This window comes from Uranotaenia lowii, chromosome 2, assembly GCF_029784155.1.
Source record: "Uranotaenia lowii strain MFRU-FL chromosome 2, ASM2978415v1, whole genome shotgun sequence".
NCBI lineage: Eukaryota > Metazoa > Arthropoda > Insecta > Diptera > Culicidae > Uranotaenia > Uranotaenia lowii.
In genome coordinates this window covers 341,732,847-341,754,424 of record NC_073692.1, presented here as the reverse complement: position 1 = coordinate 341,754,424, position 21,578 = coordinate 341,732,847, and the positions used below count along the sequence as shown (strand labels likewise).

The window sequence follows — 21,578 nt, the reverse complement described above, 5'->3', positions numbered from 1 at the left end:
CAATTTCGGATCTTAAACCGACAACTTAGTCATTAACGGCACATATACACATTTATTCGTCTTCTGCTTATAGTGTTAGCACTTCAGAATTCAATAATATATCCGAAGCTATAATTCCTCTTCGGATGCTTCACAAAAGTCAAATATCTGCTACATTTACTGTACTTACATTACGTGTTAGTATATAAATCGCGTCTTCTCTGTTATACTTATCTCTTCATTAACATTTCAATAGTTCTCTTTCTGATATTATGCTCTATCTTCCCCTGGCTCGCCATAGTTTAACTCCTAACAAACATAAATGATGCCATCTTCAATCGTGAATACACACGACACTTATTGTAATTTTTTTCTGTTTTACTTTCTTCGTAAAATTACTGCAGTATATACTATATAGTTGTTAAATATAGAGCTATTTCACATCTTGCATAGTATGCATTTAAAATCTAGGAATATAGAAAGGGAGTAAAAATGATAAGAATTGTTCAATTGTGTTCAACACAATCTTTTATCTCAAAGCTAGTGGCCTCTTTCCCCGGATACAATCTTATCTCCGAAGCTTCCAACAAAAGTGTCTATTAGGGAGATTTTAAAACTAAATTAAAATAAAACTTTGAGGCTCTGAGTGACCTGCGGTATGTAAGATGATGTGTGGGTATGCATGTATACAAAAGTCGATTTAAATTTCGAGAAAACATATGAACACCCGAAATTTATTGGTAAGATGATCGATATAATTTTTCAAATTTTTTTTCAGTCAAGACTGTACTTTGCTAACGTGAACATTGTTGTGAAATCATATCAATTTCTAGTGGAAACAGGTTATGAGATTATTCACTCACTGATCACTGTTCATTTTGAAAAATAATCTAGTATAAAAAAGATCGTCAGGTACCCAAAACCTCATCTCTAAGGAAGGAAAAAATATAATCTACAGCTTTCTTAAATTTGCTCGTCTTTCATAAGATCGACAAGAGTACTAATGATGTGTTGCTGTCACTAGAATTATTTCTGCTATTTCGTGAGTCAGTTAAGGCATTTTCATAATCATAGTCTAAACCAATTTTATAATCAGTGTTCAGCCAGCTGTCTTGGAACGGTTTAAAAAAAATAGCTCATCCTAGATTTACTATTGCTAACTGGTTCAGAATAATCTCTAATCGAAACTGATTTGGAGAGTTGTAAAATAAATAATGTAGTACTCTTCTTATTTGAAAAACCATTACCTTAATTTTCTTTAAGACCTGATTAGAAACAATTTAGTGAACCCATAGTACTGCATTATTTATTTTAAACATCGCCCAGTAGCCAACAAACCTAGAGTGTATGTATTTCTTATTGTACCACTGTTCAAATCGAACCGTTTGACGGCGAATGCTTACACATCTGACAGAATTTAATGGGAGTGCTGTTTTCAAACTAAACTTTTCACTGGTGGAACCTAGATTTTAGAACGTAAACGTTGGATTGAGAGTAACAAATTAATTGTATAAGGTCATAACACGAATCTTCTGGAGCTGCTTGTTTTGTTTCCATTTTATAAATTTTCCCCTGTTAGTGAGATCTCCAGTCAACATGAATTTATGATGTTGGAACTTTAAAATATTGAATGATGAAAACGTTCTAAAGCATTTATTGATTTATTTTGGAAACTAGATGTTGATTCAATACCAAATAGAAACTGATTTCTACTGGTTTTTGTCAGTAAATTGCAGTTTATTGAATCAATGTATGGCCGAAAATTTCAAAAGGAATTGCGATGGAAACAATTTACGTCAATTAGAACGGTTCCATGTTTGATAAATTCATGAAACTGGAATTAAAATGCGTTTGAGAAAAACAAAATCAAGCAGCGCCAATACACAAGACTGCATAACGGAGCTAAAACAGCATTTAAAGTGGGACGATGGGTTATCTCAGTTAAGCGGGTTTGTCCGCTTTTTTCTTAGTTTAATCACAACGACGTATTGTTACCGGTCAACGACTTGTAGATAAAATTTTGCACCCCCAGTAGATGCATCTCGGCCACGCTTATGATGACCAGCAGGGACACATATCCGGCGTACTGAATCATTCGCAGGTATTCCCACAGTTTATCACAGAAGACGCTCAGCAGCAGGAAATGAAGCAGCGCATGCACGTTGAATATCCGCCACAGCCAACAAATGCAAAAGAAGCCGGTCGAACGGAATACGGACTCCTGATGCAGGAACTGAAGTGGCGTTACGTCTTCACGCTCCAACATATCCTGGTAGATGGCGATATAACGATTCCAGCCAGTGGAACTGAGCAGAAGAATGCCACTGTAGCAGAGAACTTTGCGAACCACTTTTTTGGTTGTCACTTTAACTTTGTAGATCACACCAGATTCGGAATTCTTAGATTCAGCCACCGGAATTATGGACTGTAGCTGAGTGTACCCGCGTCGAGGGGGATTATTTTTCAGGAATACGAAAACTCCAATCATCAGTGCTATGCAGCCGAGTCCATCGCATATACCATCGATATAATATCCGGACGATCCTATGTCCGATCGTTCTCCCCGAATGTTTTTCTTAGCCCGTGCCACATGCCCATCCAGATCATCGAGGAACGTCCGGAACTGGAACAGCACCACTCCTATCCTACGATAGCCCAGTGAATCCGAGGCTATCATTTTTCCTGCTGCTATGGCCACAAATACGTGGAAAAATGAGATCATATTGGGTGTTATCAGATCTCCTTTGGAAAAACCGGCCAAGTTATCGGCAATCGTTGCCATAGGGGCAAACAGATAATGGTTGGTGTGGTCCAACATCATCGCTTTAACCGTCACGTCGCACAAGGGATTCAGATCGCAAGAAACCCACGCCACATCTTCATATCGAGCGGCCGCCTGATCTGGCAATCGGAATGGAATCGATGAAGTTGCGTAAGGCGAAGATGCTGGCATTGTGGGCTTTAAAACGGTACTTCCATTCAGCAGACGGATTTCGTTGTCACGAATCGGATAGTCCTGGATTCGAATGTATAAATTCACGTCCATCCATATGAAGAATATTATCATAAGGAACAGTAGCGTCAGCAAAAGTTTGCTAATTTGTGAACTTGGGCCGACCATGTTTGCGGCTCGGCTAGATTGTCGTTAGCTCGGGATCACAACACTAAAGGACAGATATAGTTGAAGAGCGTTGAAAGAAGACACTTGTAGTCGTTTTGTTCTAGAACACTTTTTTTTGTGCGCTGGACAGGTGTTTCAGCCTATGATTATTGTATAACGTTCACAACTTCTAGTTCCGCTTCCGGGGGATTCTATCACACGTAACTCCCTCGCTCGACCAAGGTACAATCGTACTAACTTTTTTGTCAATCAGGGTTCTATTTTGGGTTTGGAGTGAACTGTTCTTTACGCCACTAGTGGTACGGTTACAGTCTGAAATGGAATGAAAGGAGAAAACAGAATCACCATCAGTATGTGCGAATATGCTATGTGGAGCACGGATATCAACTTCAATCGGTGTGAATCGGAATGAAGAGTGTCCTTTGGAGCACGAATGCGCTTGGTCAATGAAATGGAATGGAACGTGTGTGAAGTGTGCCTCCTGCCAGTAGTGGTACAGAAAAAAAGTGTTCATGAACAGATTACAACGTGCCTCCTTTCGTGAAGCACAAACAGCGCCCGAAAGTATGTAGTTGTGTATTCAGGTATTTATTAATATGTTTATTTTTAGATTACCTATACAGAAAAAAAACTAATGTTAAGGAAATAAACCAAATTCGCTAATCACGACATCAACGAAATCGCTGACCACAAGCAAAGAGAATAAACATGTACCAAACAAAACATCACAGGAGGGCGGACCGAACGGGAAGAATCGTTAATAATTCACAACGAAAATGTCTCTGTGCCTCGGGACTCTATAGAAAAGCACGTAAACACAATCTACCCCTTTCCACCCACCCATAAAAGGCTTCAAATTTCTTGATTGAGAATTCCAGATAGCAGGCACGAGCTTGAATGATAAAAACAGCTTTTTCCACCCGAACAGATCAACCCTTCTTTCATTCGTCACCATGCCACTTCCGCCCACACCCACAAGCATGCATATGTAATTGCAGTGTTTTATAGCCTTTTCTTTTTCCAATCCACCAGCAGTGGGTGGTGAATGGGTTGGGTTTGATTGTGTCGGAAGCCGTTAAATTTTTAATGCAGCCTTTGGTGCTGTTTTGCATGAAGACCTTCCTAGTATTAACTTTGCATCGGTAATTTATTTCGTCCTTGCTGTTGAATGTTGATGTTATGGGAGTTTCTGTTTGCTGTTATTTACAATGAACAGGAATAAGATACATTTTGTACTATTGAAGGTTTAATAATACTCTCTGGTGGATTACTTTTATAATTTTTTCGTCAATATTATTCATTTTGTATCGAAAGTTTAAAAACTTCCTGTTTAATGGTGTTCCGTAGGGCAGTAATTAGGGATCCCAATTTTTCTCAATTTTAGCAAACGATCTATCGGTACTCCACTTGAACGGGAGGGCTCATTTTTTAAAGAGACAAAATATTGAAGCTTGCTTTAAATAGAATTGGAACAAAAAAATAAATAAATTGCATTTCAGTTAATAATAATATTGAATTCAAAATATTTTTTCATACAAATGTTGCATTTTCTTCATACTTTTAAGAAAAAGGTACGAATAAAATTATTTTTCGCGGTTTCGAAGGAATTCTTGATTTTTTCTGATTGACGTCTTTGACAACCTTTCCCTTTGCCTTGAATCTCCTCTTCATGATTGCCCAATATTTCTCAATAGGGCGGAACTGGGGGAAGTTGGGTGGGTTAAGGTTTTCCGGAACAAACTGAACCCCTTTCTATGCATACCATTCTTGAACGACTTTGCTGTAATGACAGCTTGCCAAATCTGTCCAAAACATTACGGGATGGTCGTGGGATCGAATGAACGGTAACATTTATGTTTTGTAGACACTCTTTTAACATGGTTCCGACATCATTGTCTTATTTGTAACGAAAACGTTGGCTTTTTTTGCCACAGCTGCAAATTCTCTGTATAATCATAAATTTTTGGGCAAATTTGTCGGCAAAAACAAATTTAAATTTGGCTGGAACATTCCCCGAGCCGTTGTCAAGTAAAATTTTTGACCTGAGATTTGCCCGAAGTAAGCCTTGACATGGGTTTCATCGTCCATCAGAAGAAACCCGTCGAACTTGGGCAGCATCTAGTCGTATAGCTTCTGAGTACTGGTTTTTGGCCAAATTATTCTGTTTTATTGGCCGATTCGGCTGTTTTCTAGCTCTATACGACTTGATTGCTTCCCGGAGTCGAATTCTCCTCACGGTACTATGGGCAGCACCAAATTTTTTGTGCAAATCACGGTGCTACAGTTTGGAATTCCTCTTAATTTTTTTTTTTTTTTTTTTTTTTTTTTTGTTTATGGGTTTATGAGCGCCTGGCTGACCCGGAAAGGAAAAACAGAACGGGGGACAGAAGAGGAAAATTTTAAATGAGAGTAGAATAGCTTAGAAAAGGATAGCGGCAACAGAGCCCGAGGGTTCTGAAGCACCAGTTTAGGGAAGCGTTAAGATAGTGCTCGACGGACTAGGACGGTTGGTGGGCCCCATATGAACTTCGAGTTAACCCAACCTTCAATTCAACCGAGCAATAGCAGTATGGTATCAAATAATATGGTATCATATGCTAACGTCTCGATATCGTTGTCAGAAGGGTTCACTATCTTACCGTAGTTAAATTTTCCCTACCTGTCACCTAACCTTACTCGTTTCTATAAATATTGATTCATCCTAGTTTGATTTAGAAATAATCATAGATTTGCTAAGTTAAAGATATATTCAAGTGATTGATTCTACACGACTACACGGTTATTCGATAACTCAATTAGGATATCATAAAAACAGAATCTAGAAAAGGTGTCTCTTAAACTCATCAACAATGAACTGTAAGCTTAAATAGCAATAGCTTTATTGTTATGGTCAACTTATCAACGGAACAGGAAAATAACAGTGCTGTTCTTTAAAACCTTATCACTAATTGTAGCCAACTTCTCAAACAAACTTTAATACTCAATCTACACGATAGGGGTTCAATTTAAATAAACCGTGTGCCTGTTTTTAAATGCCCGAAATGAATGATCTGAACTATCTGCTCATTCTTGCTTATCGAAATCATATTTTCTATTTTAAACTTCGATTTATGAATTTCAATCCTAACCGGAAAATGTATAGATCTACCAAAAGTAAATAAATGAATAAAAACAAATATCGGAAGTATATTACAAACTGAAATATCATATTTGTCAAAACAGCATTCCCGTCCAATGAGCCCCTAGTTCTTGTAAAATGCTTGATTTAAGAATAAGCCAACGAAATTCATAAACCGCAAATGCACACATTCTAGAGCATTGGGGAGGCGAATACCATTACCTATACCTAACCTAGCAATACTTGAAACATCCTAATTCTATGAAACTAAACTAGCTAACTACCTTACCAAACAGATTATGCCCTATTGAAAAGTATCACTTTATGACGGCAAAATGTGATATTTTCACTACAAAATTTTCCCATTGTTCAACGGAAGGGAGGGCAAGTGTTTCAACTCCCATTCATCTTATCAGCATGGATCATGAAAAATTGGGACACCATTGAACCTACCGCTAATTTAATTTGAATAAAGGTGTCCATCACGCCTTCTAATTTGAGTCATATTATGATCCATTCTTGACAAGATGTGTGCAACGACCCTCTCAGGACAATGATAGTAAACCATCATTATCACAAGCATGCACACCGCCGCCGTGACCCATGGGAACCCAGGGTACGGAGTTTGGAATTCCTCTTAATCGTATTCAAAATCTTACCACGCAGTTTCCGGTCGACAATTCCACTTCAATGATTAGCTTTCATCGTCAATGTTTCCTTATACCGTTAATTACGGCGCCATTTTTACGGAGTTTATGGGTAATTTCAGCTGTTTAGCTAGCCTAGATGCAGATCACAATGGATTTTCCAAATAACTGTGCACATTTTTTTCCCTTTTTTAGGCTTCCATGTTGATTGTTTACAAAGTACAGTCGATTTGCGGAATGTCAAAATTACATACGTGAAGTTGACAAAATTCACGACACGAGGGTGCCAAGAACTTCCAAATCCGTCCACCAGAAGCGCCACAATATGAGCAAAAGTTTGTTCCAACTTTAAATGAATCAAGCTTATTTTAAATTGAAATAGACACATTTTTTCAACCAATATTAGTTTCTATTCTAGAACCAGTGGTAATTTTGGTATGAATGAATAGTTCTCAAATCTGTTGAACTATATCCACTGAAAACATACACATGTTTATCTACACCTAGTTATAAACGACCCAATTAGGTAAAGTTTTGCTTTATCTTTTAAACATCCTTCAAATTGAACTGCCCATCACTCTTTCAAACCTGTCATAATTATAAAAACAGCGACTCTCAAACGCTCAATACACACCCACCGAAAATTAATATACGAAGAAGCTCCAGCGTTTTTTTTCCGGTAACTTACGTTTCCCTTTTCGCAACGAAAAAGTGATTTGTGAGCTAAAAATAGTTTCAACGAACGCATTGAAAGGTTGAAATAAATAATAGAGCAGACAGCACGAGATTGCTCAATGCTCAACCTACCGAGGACGAAGTGTTTGTTTTTTTTATATACTTTTATTCTTTCTGTACGTTATTATTTTATGGAACCATACTACCCGGCACGGTGAGCTTCAGGTGGAAATGGTTAGATACGTTGAAAGTTATGGCTGCATGAGAAAGCAGTTTACCGAACTTTGTTGCGTTCCGTTCCACAATCGGGCTACAAATAGCAATCGTTCGGTATCACGTTTTTAAACTAGATTAAACGAATGGACATACAGCTTTGCTCAATGAATAAACCATAGCACCCGCGCACCTCGTTACTCAATTTTAAGCATTGAATTCCCAAAAACAGCTGTTTCAGGGAAAAATGCCACCTAGTGGAAAATTCCTGACAAATAAAAAAACAGATGTTTAGCAGCTCTAAAAAAATGTATATCTCGCGTAAAGTTGTTTTGATAACTTTTGCAGCAGTTTTCTATGAATTCTTAAGATGTTTCATAAGACGTAATGAAATCTCACGCGAGATATATAGTTTGATAGGCCATTCGGCAAAAATTATACTGATGTAGGATCTTCAAATAAAATCAAAACTTAATATAATGGATCTTATTCTGCGAGTAACGAGACGTAACTTGCCGAATTTCGGACTATTTTCCCTGACTTCTAATAGCGCTTCAGACTGATTAAACTGATATTTCAGCTCAAATGAGCATCGATTGGTTCTCGGAAAACGAAAGCTACCATTTTGTTTTATTTATATGTAGATAAATGTAAAAAAAGATTGCTTTTATTGCTAGAAAATAATACTATAGGAAGTATGAAACTGTTCCTCATGAAAATTTATTCAAGAAAATACGTATTTTCTTAGAAAAGAAGAGTGCTTACTATGCCCCGGGTGCTCGGTCACAAAATTGAAATTTCCTCGATTTTCAGATTTTCACTAATTAAGGGCGATGCACTTATGCAATTATGTTGTTTTTTTTTTTTATACCAGTTCTAGTTTACGAAATAACTTTAAAAAAAAATCATTAAAGGAATTTGTGCACATTTTTGGCAAAATTGTAGAAAACAACAAGATTTTTTAAATTAAAGTTTTACTTAATAATCAACTTTCTAGAAGACCGCAAGTATTTTTGACTTTGAAGTTATAGAAAATTTTCCCCGTTCACATTAGAACGGAGTTCAAATGAAATTTCAAACTAGAATGATTTTTTGGATATCTTTAAATAATAAGTTAGAACGCGTATCAGTCTTCCTTCAACCAAGAGTAAAGAAAAATTATTGATTTAACTGAAAAATAATTCATTTAAAAACTTGAAAACATCTTATCGTCAGAACTAGATGTGATAGACAAAATCTGACAAAAGATTCGAGTTCAGGACGCCAAAATCTTCCAGAACAAAGTTTTTAAAACAAAAGTGCCAAAAATGCGGTCCACCTGTGTAGTTGATTGCTATATCGTTGATCGTTGTAAAAGATTTGAATCCAAAAGAGTGTAAAGTTATTGATTTCAAAGTTGGGGCAAGCACTGAGTTATGAACGTATCTGTACGAAGTTCTGCTAACTGAAACATTCAATTTTCCGTAAAATCCAACAAATCAGGAAAAATCAGGCTTATTTTCAAAAATCAGGAAAAAACCAAACTTATCAGGTTATCAGGATGGAGCTTAAAAAATCCGGTAAATTCTGAAAATTCAGGCATTTCTTTTACGTTTCCATACATTCCCATACTTTGGAGTTAGAAGTTGAAAAGTGAGGGATGCTACAGGGAGTTAACCAGAAAATGTTGTACTGCTGCTACTGTCACAATGCACAGTGGTGCAGAACATCAATCTAGCTGTACGAAATTAATAGCGCCCAGGGATGAAAAGATAGACATTTGATGTCTTCAGCAACATTGTTTAGTTTTACAAGGAGCATATTCTAGTATCAAAATTTTTGCCGAGGGGTCCATCGATAGCGAGATAAAAATGCTAACTTTTTTGTTTTTCAAATTAGGGCTTTGATGTCTTCGACAAAGTTGTTTATCTGATCAAAATACATAAGTTTGTTGAATACGTCAAAGTCCTGTCACATCACCCTCAGGAGTTACAGTCAAAGTAAAAAAAATCTCTTGAAAAAACAGTTTTTTGAACCTGACACTATGTAGATTGGATAAAATGGTTCGCTGTCTTTGAAACAAAGTTGTAACAAGCCACGATCTACATTTGTCTCATACATTATCATGGGTTTAGAAGTTGTTGAAGCTCTATAGACAGCATTTAGTGTATTTTATTGGCAATTTTGGAAGGCTCATCCATCGAAAAGTGCACATTTTCGCAACATCCCCTTTTTTGTGATTATTGTTGATGATAAGCGGAACCATTTCCATTTGAAATTAGCGCGGAAATCGGTGAAACTAGTAGAGATTTGAATGATTGAAAATACACATTTTATGTAAAAGTTACCTATTTTACTTATAGAAAAATCGTTAAAAAATTTAATTGATTAATAAAATGTTGCAGTTTTCTTTTATATATTTTGTTTTATTAAAATGCATTTAAATTCAATTAAAACTTATGACTCAACGAAAAGACAAAAGCGTATTGCTTGTAAGATTGGTTACTTGGATACAGTTACTTGGAACCAGTTATAGCAGTTATAATGTAATGGCAAAATTCTATTATTCAAATACTAATTTAGTGCTCTACCAAATTTAACAGATAAGTTCCATTCATTTTTTTGGGGTTTAAATGATTTGAAAAATCGAATTTAAATGTTTTTTAATAAAACAAAATATAGAAAAGAAAACTGCAACATTTTATTAATCAATTAAATTTTTTAACGTTTTTTCTATAAGTAGAATAGGTAATTTTTACATAAAATGTGTATTTTCAATCATTCAAATCTCTACTAGTTCCACCGATTTCCGCGCTAATTTCAAATGGAAATGGTTCCGCTTATCATCAACAATAATCACAAAAAAGGGGATGTTGCGAAAATGTGCACTTTTCGATGGATGAGCCTTCCAAAATTGCCAATAAAATACACTAAATGCTGTCTATAGAGCTTCAGCAACTTCTAAACCCATGATAATGTATGAGACAAATGTAGATCGTGGCTTGTTACAACTTTGTTTCAAAGACAGCGAACCATTTTATACAATCTACAAAGTGTCAGGTTCAAAAAACTGTTTTTTCAAGATATTTTTTTTACTTTGACTGTAACTCCTGAGGGTGATGTGACAGGACTTTGACGTATTCAACAAACTTATGTATTTTGATCAGATAAACAACTTTGTCGAAAACATCAAAGCCCTAATTTGAAAAACAAAAAAGTTAGCATTTTTATCTCGCTATCGGTGGACCCCTTGGCAAAAATTTTGATATTAAAGTATGCCCCTTGTAAAACTGAACAATGTTGCTGAAGACATCAAATGTCTATCTCTTCATCCCTGGGCGCTATTAATTTCGTACAGCTAGATTGATGTTCTGCACCACTGTGCAATGGTCTCAGATATTGATAGTGTAAAGAATGTATGATTAATCCCAAGTAACATTTAAAGTCTTATAGCAGGATAGTAGACAAAGTTTTGGTTTTGTAAGGGGCATGAGGAGTCTAATAAAACTATCGGTGTTACTTGGGATATCAACTAATGAGCATCTGCAATATTGCGATCTGGTAATCAAAGTTCGCCATCCAGACTTTTTCGCACATTTTTGTAATCTTCTGGACTTTTTTGAAAAACAGTTGACATCTCTGGTGGTGATAGAGAAACAATAGAAATCAATAGCGAAAAGATCACATGCGAGATATAAGGATTGTAAATATTTGAAAAAAATGCAACACTTCGTTTTGTGAATAACTTTTGGATGTATCAATAGAAATTGATGACATTTTCAACGAAGTTGCGTGGTAATGACTTTCAAAATTACTCAAAATTTTAAATTTGGTCGAAGTTATAACAAATTTAGCGGATTATCCTGCTTCGGCACAAAAAGAACATATTTGATTTTTTATCTTTCCACCACCGATTTTGTATAATGGCACGATTCCAGATCCAACTTAAATAGTGTATAAACTTTCTGGGACCTATTGAAATGCTTTTTCAGAGAAAACGGTCGCATTTGGGGCAGTCTTCTTTGTATTTTTAGCCATTCATCGTGTCAATCGTTATGAAAGACTACGTAATTTGCAGTTTCCACAGAGCGTTAGCCTTCTCAATTACTGGACATTAATTTTTACAATTTTTTCTCCTTGTTTATCTTCGGGAAATACAGGCGAGACTTGTGAACGAAAAGTTTATGGTTGGAATCCTGCTAGGTGACCGCTAAAGAGTTCGTTTTGCTGTACATTAAGAAATTTTTCAAAATATCTCCCCACATGTCGCCGAAATATTCTGCGGACAATTTAATCACTGTATTTTGTTTATTTCACCGGTGGGCAGCTTTTCTACCTTGTAGAAATGAAGTCAGGACTATTTATAAGTCAGCTAGACGCTAGACAGCTTTGATCTTCATGTTTCTCTAAAATTATCCATCACCATGAAATTTTGATAATTTTCAGGTACGGAATGTACCAAGACAGAATCATTAGATTTGACTCCGATGATTTTTTATTATCAAATTTTCTGCGTAAGGGACCTGTCTCACTCACTATTAATTCACATGATTTCAACTTCCTAAAATTTGTGTGGCATGATAAACAGTAATTCTACGACAATCGAAATTTCACCATTCAAGCTGCAATATCTCAGCAACTACGAAACGCCTATTATCAAAATTAATTGTGAAATATAAAGCTAACATGACTGAAGATTTTGAAAATATTAGCGATGGGATCAAAACTTACGCAAGGTACAATATTTTAAGGCATGAACCTTAAAATTCGGTTTCTATTAAATTGGACGAATGTTTCCATATGAAAATCATATTTTTTGTTCATCATGCAGTCAATTCATTTAAAAAAAACTCAAAACAATAACGTGAAATTCTGATATTAAAACAAGATGAATCATTTTTTTTCTTCTTTTCCTAATTGCTTTTGTCAGACATTTTAATCTTTTCCGTTGTGTCCAAAATTTTGCAAAAATCGAATTTAAGGCCTAACTCTAAAATATTATGCATCGCATAAATGATGGAACTTTTTAAAAACTTCAAATGTTCCAGCTATCTTTGTTTTATTTTTATTTATTTACAACATAACAAATCCACACTGCATACATGAGCAACCAAAAAATTAAAAAATTATACCTAAAATAGTGGGAAGTGCTGGAAAGCTTTGTTGATGAAAATCTTTGATTATGTCATGGTCGGGTCCGAGTACGGAAGTTTAGTGTACATAGAGAGACTACGTTGAAAATCACAGCGATCACAGCGAAAATTGCGATGCGTCCAGGAGTAAGTTTAACACTTATCGGGTGCACCCAAAATTCAGCCTCTGTGCCAATGGCGTGTAGTCAATTTCATAGCATCATTGGTACAAGAAGATAACGCGACCGGCACTGATTCGATTTGCGCCCACCGGCATTAACCTCCCAGCGTAACCGAAATGCGTATGTCTGAATGAAACAAAATAAAAACGTTTTCGCGTCCCTCCCCATCGCATTACAAGCCGAAGAAGGATGGAAATAAATACCGGCCAACACCAGGCAGCCAGCGAACCGAGCACTGTGCGTGTGAATGTAGCAACAGCAAAAACAAAAACATCCTTCTAATTCAATCCACCAGCAAACACGGCTAAGCTGTGCGTGTGTATGTAGCAAAAGCAACAACAAAAACATTCCTTCAATTCACCGGCAAACAACAGCGGCCAAGCTGCCCGGCTTCAGCAGCTGTGTATATGTAGCGTGTGTATGTAATAGCAGGCAGTAAGCAAAGCACAGTTCTCATTCAATGGGTTTCCCGTTCCTTCACTCCCGTTCCCTTTCCCGTTTCCATCTTAAGACAAAGGAATGCATTGAAAGGAGGCCAAACGCCGGGAAGCCACTGTCGTGCGTTTCTTTTGTGATTGATCGGTGGCAGCATGCCTATGACAAATATCCCTCTTCCTGCATGAAGCTCAAATAGTACACTGGTTAAGATGTCGGTCTGGCAAGACCATATGGTTGATGATATGAGTTCGATTCTCCCTACGGGCGCTGTGGTATATATTTTTATTTTCTTGTTTCTGGGATGAATTATCCAATAGGAACGAAATCCCATAAAATGTGTTTCTTGTTTCGCTTGAATGTAGTGGTCATCGTTTTGGTTGGGAGCCGAGTCCTTATGCCAGTTACGGTTTTTCAAACATACCGTCTTCGGCACAGTGCACATTTCAGGGCATTATCGGCACAGAGATTTGCTAAATAGGCATTGGATTTTTTCAACCTCTTCTATGGGTGTGGTAAGATAAATAGTATCAAACTCGAGACTCATTTGGTAGGTTGTGGGTAAAAATCCCAGGTATAATGGTAGGTAAGATGAGTTTTTTTTTTTCGTTATTTTTAAACTTATTCAGATTTCAAAACGTTCACTCAGTTGGCAACCAGCCACGGATGCCAGAATACCTGTAGTGAATGAATAACATTGAAACTGTTATTCGTTTTCAACTGGTTGTGTACCTGATTGATTCGTTCTTCCAAAATATACTGACAGAGACACCAACTACATTCACTACATTACAGGTCACTCGACGCCATGGTACCGGGTATGATGTTCACGGCATTGAAGATTTGTCGAATTATATCTAAAAAATGTATGTGAGCTTATACTTTGGCAAAACTGCGGTGAATCTGTGCCTCCATGGTGGATTATAAACATACACACATACATAACAAATACATTACATGCATGAAATTAGTTTAATAGCTCCAATAGCATTTTCAAATATTTCTCTGCAAAATTTAAATAATTGGGGAAACTTGAGTTCGAATGATCTCTCAAAACCAATCGAAGATCTCCTTGACTAACAGTTCTGGACTGGATCGCCTACAGACGCCAGAAATCTGTGAATGTGAGTCATTTTTTTTACAAATCTCGGGCACTTTAGGACCCCTTCAAAATAACTCAGAATTTCGTTGAATTTACAGTGAATGAAATAAGAATAGTACCACTATGCGTTTTGTTCAAAATATAAATGAATAAATGAAATGAATGAAAAAGTGAATTATAATTCTTTTACGAACTATTTGAATAGATGACTGCATTTTCATGTGTTTTCAGTATTCCAAAGGTTTTAAAAGGGGGTTTCAATAGATTTACCTCTATCACTAAGGAACTTGACATTTGAGCTATAAAACTTTATCAAACTGCCTAATTTCTTCATTAACATAACGTGAAATGATGTATCAAACTTTTGGGTCGAATTTGAATCAGCAAAATCAGGTTAGAATTAGAAAACTTTGAATTTTGTTAATAAATCTTATTTTTCCAGTTTCTAGTCGTAGATGGCAGCACTATCTCGCAGTTAACACCAATTTAAGTCTCAATATTGATTTTCCGGGTTTATTCAGGCCCTTAATAATTATTTCGGGTTAGTTTTCAAACACAGTTTTGTTTCACGCTGAAGGAAGCTATTCTGGGTTTTCAAAAACTCACCAGCACCAGAATATACCACGCACCGCCGAAGTTTCTGCTCATCTCAACTTTCGATTCTGTTGCAAATCTTTCCAATAATATCAATAGCCATTTGGCCCATCATGCTCCATCGGAGTCTACAACATTATTCAGATTATCGGTCCAAGTAAATAATTTTTAGTGACCTTGATGCAATTTTAATTATTTGATTTAGTGATCTAAAAATTTCCAAATTTCTAATGCGTTCATGCGGAACCACTTATTTTTCGACCAAAATCATCCAGCATACCTTAATTAATCGCGAGAAAATGAATCTCAATTCTGTTTAACAGCAAGATAAGTCTGTCATCTACGACTTAAAACTGAAAAAAGATGTTTGACTGATAGTATTATTTATAGCTCAAATGTCAAATGGCTCAGTGCTCAGTGCAAATTTCTTAAAAACCCCTTTTCAAACCTTTGGAATACAAGAAAACGCCTAAAATGCAGTTATGTTCGCAAAAGCACTTTTACATAGTGAATTTTAAGAAATAATCTTGATTTTTGTAGAAAACATAGGTGGTAATATTCTTATTTCGCACAATTTTTCAAATTTTTTATTTGAAAGTTATCTAAACCAATTTGACAGATTATTACTTAATTAAATACTTGTAAAGATACTGCCTTATATCTAAGTACAATGAGCAGCTTGTTTTAGTTGACATTGACATTGAACTCCAAAATTATTGGGGATCTATGCAATATATTTTTTTACAAAATCTTACCAATTATTTTACAGCATTTCAGATATGCTACTGACTTCACAAATTTTAAACATTTTCCCATACGTAAATGTTATAAACAAAGTATTATTTTTATTAGTTCTAAAAAGTGATGAAAAATATAAGCATTTATAATGATAACACTAATTTACAAAATTTAAAATAAATCGTGAACTTGAGTGACCGACCATATTTTTAATGTAAAATCGGGCGCTGAATCCGAAAATGAAATTCAAAAAATTCTCAGTAGAACAGTTTTTTAATTATGCTCCAGATATGAAAATTTGGAAAAATAAAAAAGCACTTTTACTTAGATTAAAATATCTCAGATAGCATAACAGAAATAAGAAATATCTTTTTTGTATATTTGAGGTTATTAAATGTTCTATCGATCATCTGAACTTCAGTTTTGCGTATGATAAACGGTATTGTTGATATTGTGACTTTATGATAGAAAAAATCATAAAAACGCACTTTTTCAGAGAAAATTTTGTTTCAGCGGAAGTTTTGGATTTGATGGTTTCATTTAGAAAATCGGATTCTATATTGACCTCAAATATCAATTCAAAATAAAGATTTTAAGTGGTTATTTATCAAAATCGGGTGAAAATTAAAGAAGTTATAGCTATTTTTCCAAAACAGTATTTTTTGCATTGATTTGATTTGCATTATTTGATTAAAAACATTTAACGAACTAAAGTATACTAATCATAGTATAGAAAGAATTAAACAAGCTAAATCTCACTCGCTCCAATTCAAAATTGATTATTAGCTTATCAGAAGTCACTTGCCAAATTTCAGAAAGATCTGACCACAGAGAAGGGTTGGTTGAGTCTCAAACGGGAATGAGATTTTAAGATATTTTGTTCGGAAGGAACAAAAAATACTGGTTTTTCATAAATAACTTTTTCTTTCACTAGCCGATTGTTTTTTATGATAGATTTTCTCAAAGCTTATGTAAAGACGAATATTTTACTTGAAGACTGCAGTACAATTGGACTTAAAACAAAAAAGTTTTAGCGATTCAAAAATTGTATTTTGGTCTTAAATTTCGTCTAACACGCAATGAGTACTTTTTACGCATTGCTTTTTATACGAGAATTTCCGGCCAAAAAACAATTTTTAAACCGCAATAACTTTTTTGTTCTAAGTCCAATTGTGTTGATGTCTTCGAGTGAAAATTTGTCTTCACTCAGGCTTTAAGAAAATCTATGATAAAAAACAATCGGCTAGTGAAAGAAAAAGTTGTTAATGAAAAACCAGAAATTTTTGTTCCTCCCGAGCATAAATTCTTAAGATCCTATTCCCGTTTGAGACTTGAAAAATCCCTCCCTATGATCAGATCTTTCTGTAACACACATGTGACCTTCTGGTAAGCTTATAATAAATTTTGAATTGGAGCGAGTAAGATTTACCATTGTTAATTCTTCCTTTACTATGATTAGTATACTGCGGTTCGTTAAATGATAAAAAAAAATGCAAAAATTACTGTTTTGGAAAAGTAACCATAACTTCTTAAATTTTCACCCGATTTTGATAAATAACCACTTAAAATCTTTGTTTCGAATTGATTTTTGAGGTCAATATAGAATCCGATTTTTTAAATCCGTACCCTGGGTTCCCATGGGTCACGGCGGCGGTGTGCATGCTTGTGATAATGATGGTTTACTATCATTGTCCTGAGAGGGTCGTTGCACACATCTTGTCAAGCATGGATCATAATATGACTCAAATTAGAAGGCGTGATGGACACCTTTATTTAAATTAAATTAGCGGTAGGTTCAATGGTGTTCCAATTTTTCATGATCCATGCTGATAAGATGAATGGGAGTTGAAACACTTGCCCTCCCTTCCGTTGAACAATGGGAAAATTTTGTAGTGAAAATATCACATTTTGCCGACATAAAGTGATACTTTTCAATAGGGCATGATCTGTTTGGTAAGGTAGTTAGCTAGTTTAGTTTCATAGAATTAGGATGTTTCAAGTATTGCTAGGTTAGGTATCGGTAATGGTATTCGCCTCCCCAATGCTCTAGAAAGTGTGCATTTGCGGTTTATGAATTTCGTTGGCTTATTCTTAAATCAAGCATTTTACAAGAACTAGGGGCTCATTGGATGGGAATGCTGTTTTGACAAATATGATATTTCAGTTTGTAATACACTTTCGACATTTGTTTGTATTTATTTATTTACTTTTGGAAGATCCATACATTTTTCGGTTAGGATTGAAATTCATAAATCAAAGTTTAAAATAGAAAATATGATTTCGATAAGCAAGAATGAGTAGATAGTTCAGATAATTTATTTCGGGCATTTAAAAACAGGCACACGGTTTATTTGAATTGAACCCCTATCGTGTAGATTAAGTATTAAAGTTTGTTTGAGAAGTTGACCACAATTAGTGATAAGATTTAAAAAACAGCACTGTTATTTTCCTGTTCCGTTGATAAGTTGACGATATTAATAAAGCTATTGCTATTTAAGCTTATGGTTCATGGTTGATGCGTTTAAGAGACACCTTTTCTAGATTCTGTTTTTATGATATCCTAATTGAGTTATCGAATAACCGTGTAGTCGCGTAGAATCAATAACTTGAATATATTTTTCACTTAGCAAATCTATAATTATTTTTCAATCAAACTAGGAAGAATCCAAATTTATGGAAACGAGTAAGGTAGATGACAGGTAGGGAAATTACAACTACGGTAAGATAGTGAACCCTTCTGACAATGATATCGAGGCGTTAGCATATGATATCATATTATTTGATATCATACTGCTTTTGCTCGGTTGAATTGAAGGTTGGGTTAACTCGAAGTTCATATGGGGCCCACCAACCGTCCTAGTCCGTCGAGCACTATCTTAACGCTTCCCCTAAACTGGTGCTTCAGAACCCTCGGGCTCTGTTGCCGCTATCCTTTTCTAAGCTATACTACTCTCATTTAAAATTTTCCTCTTCTGTCCCCCGTTCTGTTTTTCCTTTCCGGGTCAGCCAGGCGCTCATAAACCCATAAACAAAAAAAAATATAGAATCCGATTTTTTAAATGTTACCATCAAGTCTAAAACTTCCACTGAAACAAAATTTTCTCTGAAAAAGTGCGTTTTTTATGATTTTTTCTGTCATAAAGTCACAATATCAACAATACTGTTCATCATACGAAAAAATGAAGCTAAGATGATCGATAGAAAATTTAAAAACCTTAAATATTAAAAAAAAAAAAGAGATTTCAAATAACTGTTAGGCAATCTGAGATATTTTAATCTAAATAAAACTTTTTTTATTTTTCAAATTTGCATATTTGGAGCATAACTTAAAAACTGTTCTACTGAGAATTTTTGAATTTCATTTTCGGATTCAACGCCCGATTTCACATGAAAAATGATCTTCAGTTTAAAAATGCTGTAAACTAGTGTAATCAATAAAACTTGCAAAGTTGCTCGCTCGATTTTTTCTTTGTCAATTGATGAAGTAATCGTTTTTCAGACATTCAATGATATGAAGGTAATCCAAGGCTTTAAAGCTTTGTGAAATCATTAAGTGAGTTTAATCATTGTAATTGCAGCACTTGTAGCATTATGTTATCATTCAATAAACAATTCCACGTTTCTTATCTATCGAATACGTCGCCCGATTTACACTGATATCCGTTCATTGAGATCCCACTGAAGTCACTATTATCATTGATAAAAAGAAGCAAGTAAAATCCACTCACCTGGGGTACTTGTGTGCTCTTTCCGGAGCCGGTCTCGCCAACCAACACCAGCGTCTGGTAGCGTTCGAGACAGTAGAGGATCTGGTCCCGGTACTGCCGAATCGGGAGACGTTCCCGTTGGGCGGCAAGATTCAGCGATTGGTGGGCGTTGAACACGAACGAAGTTACGTGATCATCGGACGGGGCGGCGTCTCGTTCCGAGGAGAAGGACTCGTCATCTGCAAATGATAGAAACAAACGATATCAGCAACAGGTAAGCGACATCGGTCACACCGTAAGGAACATCTGGTACAACGAATGTAACACCTGACAGAAGAAAAAAAAAAACGGTAGAGCGCGCGCGTGCCAAAGAAGACGAACCTAATCCAATTACCAACAAGCGAGCAACAGTGAAATTTAGTGGCCCGCGTCAGGCTCGATACGCCTGGTTTCGAGGACCCAGACAACAACAACAACAAAAAAAACGAACGCCTCGTTTTATTACGCAATACAACAATATATTTATCACCTCATCACCGTTCGTTTCCTTGAATCAATACTGATAAGGCTGGAAGTTAAACCACTGATAAGTTAAACTCAATGATGGTTTTTTTTCGCTCTTCTATACATATAATCGATGGCTGTTTATCACGTTTTATGAGAAATCATCTTCAGATCACGATAATTTGAAAATATGATCGGACAATGGAACCATGAATTATAATTTTGCTCATAACATTGCTATTTTATAGATTATCCTAGGTTGTTTTTAGCTTTCATCAAGTAAGTATGGAAAAAGTGAAAAAAAACTCATTATCTACATATATCTTATTCTCCTTTCATCATTTTCGTTCACTATACGAGTTCAATGACCGGTTCGAAGCGTGCCTCTCATACATCTGACGCCGCCCCTTACCGGTACCGCCGGTATCGTGATTTATCTACATAAAGCACGATTATGGTTGATGTTGGCACCCATATATTACAACACAAAAAAGGGATGGGTACTCCAATATGTCACAGAAAAAGAAGGTTTCAGAAAGCTTAAAACCTTTATGCGAACAGTCACTTCTAACCTGGAGAACTAGACCTAAGCAACAGACTTATTAAAAGAGATTTTCAGATTTTGGTTAACTCGCCTTTCAAATAAAATCAACTCAGAAGGAACAAATTTCAAAAAATAAATCGACATTCCTTATTGTGATAGAGTTGGGCAAATTTGGAGTTTTGCTCATAAGCATGTCTCTTATCTTCCGTCGCAAAGATTATGCAGGGGAAACAAATAAATGGGCGTTAAAGGTTCCAAAAATAGAACATCATTTGGGTCAACAAAACCTGCTTTCGGATACGCGGATGGATCTTTTGTTTTCATGCAGACAAAATAACAGGAAAAAAAACAAACGTTTCGCTCGTGTGATCTTTATATCTATGGTTCAACGAAAGTGAAAAAAAAAGAAAATCGTGCAAAAAATAAAATATTTATTGTCTAGTTAGGATCATGATCATGATCAAATTAAATCCATCAACGTGCTTTATTGCTTGTATGGCCACAGATGTTTCAAATTTTTATGGTTGTAATAGAAGCTGTTGTTCAAAATTAAATCGTTTATTTAAATCCAATTGAAAAAAATGGCCTTCTGAATAATTTTGGTTTTTTACCAAGGGTATAACATAGCGATGTTCTAAAATTGCATAATTTCTCTTTTGTTTTGCATCACGCGTTTGTTAATTTCAAATTTTCATCCATCCAAGCATTAATTTTTATAATTTTAGCTAGTAAAATTTGTGTAATATTGTTTACCCCTAAATGTATACAGTACCCTTAGCTTTTTCTTTGAAAACATTGGTTAAACCAAAAAAATTTCAGACAACTTCAATGTTATGTCCCATCAACCTTAAAACTTTTGATGCACGAGCTTTTTTTTTCTTTTTTTAATTTATTTGGTCCTTAGAATT

At 35.4% G+C, this 21,578-nt stretch overlaps 2 protein-coding genes across 3 annotated transcripts in view; both read right to left on the bottom strand.

Annotated features, from left to right (window-relative positions):
• LOC129745538 (probable ATP-dependent RNA helicase DHX35) overlaps positions 1-21,578 on the bottom strand; it is a 43,190-nt gene that overhangs the window by 2,118 nt on the left and 19,494 nt on the right. For both annotated transcript variants that reach the window (XM_055738658.1, XM_055738656.1), the window contains exon 3: positions 19,644-19,861. In XM_055738658.1, the coding sequence (XP_055594633.1) occupies positions 19,644-19,861 (218 nt within the window). The remainder of the gene's footprint in view (positions 1-19,643; positions 19,862-21,578) is intronic.
• On the bottom strand, positions 33-19,785 carry LOC129745539 (ceramide phosphoethanolamine synthase). The gene is made up of 2 exons (XM_055738659.1): positions 19,644-19,785; positions 33-3,412 (listed from the first exon to the last, which is right to left on the bottom strand). The coding sequence occupies exon 2, from the start codon at positions 3,098-3,100 to the stop codon at positions 1,955-1,957; it is 1,146 nt and encodes a 381-aa protein (XP_055594634.1). The 5' UTR covers positions 3,101-3,412; positions 19,644-19,785; the 3' UTR covers positions 33-1,954.

Excerpts from the sequence above, each read along its gene's own strand:
- LOC129745539 (XM_055738659.1), bottom strand. The coding sequence starts at position 3,100 with ATGGTCGGCCCAAGTTCACAAATTAGCAAACTTTTGCTGACGCTACTG.